The sequence below is a fragment of the Palaemon carinicauda genome, chromosome 26 (assembly GCF_036898095.1).
Source record: "Palaemon carinicauda isolate YSFRI2023 chromosome 26, ASM3689809v2, whole genome shotgun sequence".
In the NCBI taxonomy this organism is placed as follows: Eukaryota; Metazoa; Arthropoda; class Malacostraca; order Decapoda; family Palaemonidae; genus Palaemon; species Palaemon carinicauda.
Window position 1 is genome coordinate 40785531 of NC_090750.1, and position 7500 is coordinate 40793030.

The 7500-nt window shown below is 33.2% G+C and overlaps 1 protein-coding gene across 14 annotated transcripts in view; it reads left to right on the top strand.

Moving 5' to 3' along the window:
• The window catches only part of sei (seizure), a 337340-nt gene that overhangs the window by 256284 nt on the left and 73556 nt on the right, over window positions 1-7500 (top strand). For all 14 annotated transcript variants that reach the window (XM_068349591.1, XM_068349589.1, XM_068349582.1 and 11 more), the window contains one exon: window positions 3830-3960. In XM_068349591.1, the coding sequence (XP_068205692.1) occupies window positions 3830-3960 (131 nt within the window). The remainder of the gene's footprint in view (window positions 1-3829; window positions 3961-7500) is intronic.

Here is a 7500-nt window from a genome sequence, read left to right on the forward strand (position 1 = left end):
ACATTTCCAATTTTCTTCATTTTTCCAATAGTTCATCACAGGTAATTCAAGATGGGTAAATATGTGTACTAGTTCTGTACTTATTCTAACAGAAACGAGCCCACCACGCACATACGCATCATCTCCCGCATTCAGTACAGCTGTAAGCAACCCGGGAAATCAATTGTTTTTATCAGTTCAACCTACGATACAGGGAGATGAAGGAGGCTACCTTAAAATTAGGAATTTTCTCCTTTTCAAACCTTACATATACTTGCTGCTAAGACATGGCCTGAAAAGTAAGAAAATTTTGGATGCTCTTTATTCTTCCAAATCTATGGAAATAGGCACTTCCAATACTGGTTTTAACCCTCAGTTTCCAACTTTGTGTGGATAAATTTGATATATTGTTGTTTTAGATTCAGAAAAGGCTAGCCATTCCAGTCCCGTTTTTGCCTTAAGCCTTCGATAATACAGAATCTTACTGAATGGTTGATGACTAACCTCTTGTATAATATTTTCTTGGTTTTCAGTTTGATTTCCAATCTTGTTCCCATCATTGCGCCTCATAAACAAAAATATTTAAATACATTTTGCAATTTGGGTGATCAAATACATGCTAATTATGGGTAATTGAATAGGGAGTGTTCTTGAATCAATGTACTTATCAGTTTTTAAGTGTTTATTGAGTTTTACTGGGCTTTCCTACTGGATCTGTTAGCATTCTTGTATAGGAAAACACATGTGTTTTAAGTTGTTGAGATTTATCCTCCTTTCAGATTGTGATCAAGTGTTAATTGCATTTCAGGGGTTCCTCAATACTGAATTTTTTTTCAAAAGGGAAAATACTGTTTTATATACCATTGTGAGTAGTATAACATTGTAAACTGAACAACTGACTTTAGTTTTAAAAACATCCGAAAAAATAGGCCAAGTTCATGAATGATGAGCAGAGATTAGTTGCCTTTTGCTAGTGGATAACGTTATGACACGCCAATACTCCCTTACCTGTCAAGTCAGTGATGAGTTTTTAGATCTTAACGTATTTAAATTACTTTGTTATTCTCATAAGGTCAGCGAACCTTCGTTTATAGGAGGCAAGTCTGACTTACCTTCCGGATTGCTTACATTAGCCTGACTTCCATGGGTCTAGTGGTCTTGATTACATAGTGTTTTAGTAGGCTACTCTCATGAAATAAGAACTCTTTACTTCCTATCTTTCCCACCGACTGCCATGGTTCAACAGGATTTCTGCTAATAGCAGGATGATGCTAATAACTCATTTCTGGCTACAGACATAATAGTTCACATGTCTGTGGCAACTGTTATCAGGGTGTCCAAGAAGGTTGCTGTACTAAAACAATATGCACAAACTGCCTCTATCAAAAGTGATTCATCCGAAGCCATCCGTGCTACATCTGACCAAATGGAGATTATACAGCATACAGTATCTTAAAAAACAAAGGGTTTCTGAAACCATCTAGTCTGTCTCGTATAGGTTTAAAAAATCTACCAATATTCCATTCCAAGGACAATGTAATGTGTATTTTGATTGGTGCAATGCTAAAAGTTCTGTCAATGACTAGTCTTAGGTTGGATATTGTTGAATTTTGACAATTAATTTTTTTATGACAAGGAACATTATATTTCCGTCATTAAGGGGTTTAGACCCATGCCTAACTGTGTTCAAGTATCATGGATTAGAAATTTTCATTTTAGATTTTACAGTGGTTGTATTATATCTTTGCATATTGAGAGGGCTACGGTACTATGTTTTACGGGTAAAGGTCGAGTAAAACGAGCTTCTGGAGAAGAAGCCATATGAATATCAGGTGATTATAGAAATAAAAACATTTTATTATAAAAAATTTATTTTATGGACTGTATGTATGTATGTATGTATGTATGTATGTATGTATGTATGTGTTAAGATTAAAGAAGTAAAGAAAATTAACTACTTTAGGCATTTGTTCTCGTAATTTATTGCAGATAACAACTAGTCCTCTTTTCAAAGTGTTAAGCTTTTTGCGTTCCACACAACGCTTCACTGTTGTATAGTTGTCATTCATGTAGAGTAAAATTATATATTCAAATTGGACTATCTTGAAATTTCAAAAATAGGAGGTGGCATATCCTTACTTAATAGTTTATTGTGTATGGAAGAAAATGCAGTATGAGAATGAAAGAAAAAAAGTGGGTGGGGAGTTGTGAGCAATAACTCATGCAGTTGTGCTACAAAATCCAAGTCATTTTAGGACTCGGGAGCCATTGGAAGTCTATTGCCATCCTGGTTTTTAACCTCTAAGGGGAATTCTTTATCTCCATATTTGCCTTACTAGGAGAAAGTTTAACAATCTCGATAAAAGAAATTGAATATAATTTTGAATATCGCAGTACAGTATATACTTCAAGGGTATGCATGTAGAAGGAACTATTTTGCCACTTGTTATCAGCCTTAGGATAACCAAAGAAAGTACCCAAGAGTAATAGGACAAATTTTTTAATGATAATGGATATGGATGTTTATATCTTTTGAATGTATTTCTATGTAAATAATTGTTGGTGTGAGAGTATAAATTATCAAATGATCACTAATCATGTGCATATGAATACAAAAGATGAATGCATGTACTTTGAATAATCTCTGTCCTGATGAAAGTTAATAACATTTGGAATAGAATCTAAAAACTGCAGATTAATTTCTCATTTTGCCCTTGTGCATTATAACTCATTTCAATAACAGTTATATTTTTAGGAATATTTTAATTATGAAGCCGTGTTTTTTGACAATTTTTATTTCATCTTTTAGAGATTTTACACTGAATGTTTTCATGAAAACAAGCATAAAATTATTCTTATGCTATTACTTCAATTAACATCTGATTCTTATAACCATGGCATACGAACTCATGGAGACCTTTTGTTTAGTATACTTTACATGTATCCTTCTCTATGTAAATAGATGTAAAATAAATCTATATAGTCCTATACGTATTGATTCCTCAGTTGATTTGATTTATAGTTTGACATTGTAATTTATAAATAAGGTATATTGTTACCTCTCGGTTGTTAGGTATAAAGAAGTATTAACCTCTTAGTATGTGAACTGTTTTTAGTTTTCAAGGAAACCTCATTATGAGTTCTGCAAAATTGTAGACCATCCCATAACTATCTTTAAATTGAATTACATTGCTAATTGTCTCATTTATTAAGAGAATAGGACGCAAAAGGATGCTGACGTTCTTTTGATCAGTTAGTTTGTCATCCAGGACTCCAGATTTTTGTTCAGTGTTTTATGATGAATATGAAGGCCCTTCTATATGGTCCTTTAAAAACCGTTCCCGCATCTGAAGAGCTAACCAGGAAAATATTTTCAGTGCATGATTGCTGGTCTAGACATAGGCCCAAAGACCAAATTGTCCTTTTCACTAACTGTGCTGAACGAAGCCAGTCAACCGGACACTTTTCACCAACCATTAGCATTCTTTTCAAGCGAACACCACCAGAATGTATGTGGTGATTATCTTATCAAGTTTTTCAATAAATATTTATTATTATGACCTTTTCAGCCCTCCCTATATACATAACCACACACAAGCCGAAATATATATATAAATAATATATATATATATATATATATATATATATATATATATATATATAATGTATATACTGTATATATATATATATATATATATATATATATGTTATCCATATATAAGTATATTCTGTTTAAATAAGAATAGATAGGTTTGTATATATAAATACATACATACATACATACATTATATTCTTTCTGGCTTTCCTGAAAATTGAAAATGTTATAAATGTAATTGTGCCTTTTCAACAGGGAGGAAAAGCAGCCTGTGCTAGGAGGTGGGATTTTAGAATGTTCTCCGGAAAAGGCAGGTCAAGACGTCACACCTTTAAACCTCAGTTTTGAGCAAAAACAACGATCTGGTACCCTCAATTCCATAACAGGTGAGGAAGTGTTTCTTTTGACATGTTCAGGTATCTTTTCTTGATCTGACTGTGTGGCTCCTAACCATACTCTACATACGGATAACGGATATGCAAGTACATGCAGTAGAAAATTGTTATTTTTTTCTGATTCTTGATGTTTTATGAAATTTTATCCTTTATGTTATACTTAATCTACTCATTACTTGTAATTCTCTACATACACTTGATGTTGAAAAATTGTTGCATCAGCAATTTTGTTGTTGTTACTCTAGAAGTTAGTAGCTAATCTTATAACACTGGTGAAAGCACTTTTATGACTTCTTGATTTGTTCTTTTAAATAGTGACAAGATGAATTCAGTATGAGTTCGTAAATATAAATGATTAGAAACACGACTAATTACTTACATGCTGTTTTAGCAATCATAATTAGGAAGTTCAAGGTAGCACACTTTTTTTTAGGGGACGCGATTGAAGATTGACAATAAATAACAAAAACATCACTCGGCATATGATGATAGGATATGCAACTTGCAACTTGATAACCATCTGTTACCGAGAGCATTTTCAAAGATTGGATATTCATTTGGCATTCTCTTGAAGTTAGATATTTTGCCAAATGCCATTCGGTTGTAAAAATAATCTTACAGATTAGGACCAACATCTATATCTGCGTAGATCATAAATAATTCTTGATAACCCATATCAATGTTCTTGTGTATGAAAACAAAATGTACATAATTACCTATCTGACTCACGCCTATTGGAATCTCTCTCTCTCTCTCTCTCTCTCTCTCTCTCTCTCTCTCTCTCTCTCTCTCTCTCTCTCTCTCTCTCTCTCTCTCTCTCTCTAATAACAGTTTGTGAATACATGACCGGTCTTCATTTATTTTGTGCAGTTTTACGTGTACTGTACATCTCTTACACATTCAAGGTTGTATGAATATTTAAGCAGAAGAAATATTAGACCTTTATATGTACTATTTATATGTTATTATTATTATTATTATTATTATTATTATTATTATTATTATTATTATTATTATTATTATTAGCCAAGCTATAAACTAAGTTTGGAAAGTAGGATTGTACAAGTCCTATGTCTCCAACAGAGATAGTAGCCTAGTGAGGAAAGAAATATGTAAACTATAAAGGAGACATGCCAATTTGTTCAACATGAAAACATTTGCCAAACTTTTAATTTTTGAAGTTGAACCAAATTGAACTGCGAATTTTATTAGACCATTCCCCAATCTGGTCACATGTGGAGTAAACCTTCTAGAATAGTGTATGGTATTGAGCCTTATGATGGAGAAGGCAAGACTACTGGAATTAACTGCATACCTAGTACTGCATACAGGGTGGCACAGATTGGGAAGATCTTAATGCAAATAATGGTAAGAGTTATTAAAAACCTTATGCATAAAAAACTAACTGAACGAGAGTGCCAGAGAATAATATCCAATTCAAGATTATGAAATTTGATAGACCATTAGTTTTCCTCAAATAGATTAAGATGAGATTCTGCAGCTGAAGACCAGACAGGAGAACAATACTCGAAAACAGGATATATTGAAAAAATAAAAAATCACCAAAAATCTTATTAAAAAAGATCTAAATGAGCCAATATTTATGCAGTTGAAGAAGAAAGAAATTGAATTGGATCTCAAAAGTAACTCTACAGTCAAGAATCACACATATTATTTTAAAGAGTTATGCGAGTATATAGTTAGGAAAAAAAAGAAAAAAAAATGTCAATGCAGAGATCTTGATGTTGAAGAGCCACTGTCCTCGATCTCGACCTACTTACAATCATACTTTGATTTTTGTTAGTGTTCAACTTCATGCCCCATCATTTGCACCATGACCTAATTTGAGTTAGATCTCTATTAAGGGATTCAGCAACCCCAATTCTACATTCAGGAGATGGAATTGATGCAAGGAGAGTAGCATCATCTGCATATGCAACGAGCTTGTTTTCTATGCCAAATCACATATCATGCTTATATAGTATAAAAAGTAATGGGCCAAGAACATTAACTTGAAGAACATTAGATATTATATTCTTATAGTCACTAAGGTGGCAATCAAGAACTACTCTGCAATAAGGGTAGAAGAGACTCTTTAGCTATGGTAAGCAGCTCTTCTAGGAGAAGGACACTCCAAAATCAAACCATTGATCTCTAGTCTTGGGTAGTGCCATAGCCTCTGAACCATGGTCTTCCACTGTCTTGGGTCGGAGTTCTCTTGCTTGAGGGTACACTCGGTACACTATTCTATCTAATTTATGTTCCTCTTGTTTTTTAAAAGAAATTATAGTTTATATAGGAATTATTTATTTTAATGTTGTTACTGTTCTTAAAATATTTTTTTCCTTGTTTCCTTTCCTCACTGGGTTATTTTCCCTGGTGGGGCCCCTGCTTTTATAAGTAGGGTTGTAGCTTAGTAAGTAAGTAATGATAATAATAATAATAATAATAATAATAATAATAATAATAATAATAATACCTAAAAATTCAATAATGATGGTAAGAAAAGATCCACCAACTCTCATATGCTCAAGTTTAAAAACATGGCCATCATTTTTAACATGATCAAAGGCACGACTAAAAGCAATGCCAATCATACAAACTTCCTGACCACATTTAAGCTATTTCTGTACAGCATTGGAAATTGGAAGAAGGGAATCACATGCTTCAAGGCCTTTGCTAAAGCCAATCAGCAAACTAGGGAACAGATTTTTATCTTCAGCATAAATATTTGATTTTTTGCCAAAAACATTCGAAAACATTGGATGTTATGAACGTTATAGAAATTGAGCTGTAGATAGCTGGATTAGCTACAGCTACTGCAAACATATTTACCCAATGGAATAACATTACCAATTCTCCAAGAGAAATAAGAAGCTCTTCATAATTTACTAAAAATAGCAGCAACTTAGGAGCTAGGAGATCAGTGGTCGTCATAAAAACAAAGGACAAATAGCATGAGAGTCTACACCTCCATAACCATCATGGTCCATCAAGAGTGTTTGAATTTCACTGGACCAAACAACTAAACTCTTAGTTTAGCTAATCTCATGAAAATATAAATGAGGAAGATCGAGTTTCTCATTACTCTGCCTACTGTAAAGCACCTACGTCAGTCAAAAGGGTTGCCTTTTCATTTGAACAGTGAGTGACAGAGACATCTGGTTTAGTTAACGGAGGAAGTGTTAATTATATACCAAAGAGTACAGATCTAAAGATAGCCCATAATTTATATTCCTACGTTGTAAAGAAAAAAAAAAGTTTCTCTTGTGGTCAAATTGTATTCCATTTCAGGCGAACCATGATTTCTCTGAGCAACAGCTCTTAGCTAAGTATAAGTATTCCAAGTCAAATCTGATCGGTTACCCTTCCAAAGATGATAAGCTTCGTGTTTCTCCAAATAAATGCATCTACAATCATCACAAACCCAGAGTTTGTCGTTCACTCTATTTCAACACAAGAAAGGAGGGATATGCCTACCAATTATGTTGACCAGATTCTTATTCAAGAGTACATCAAGCTCAACACTTT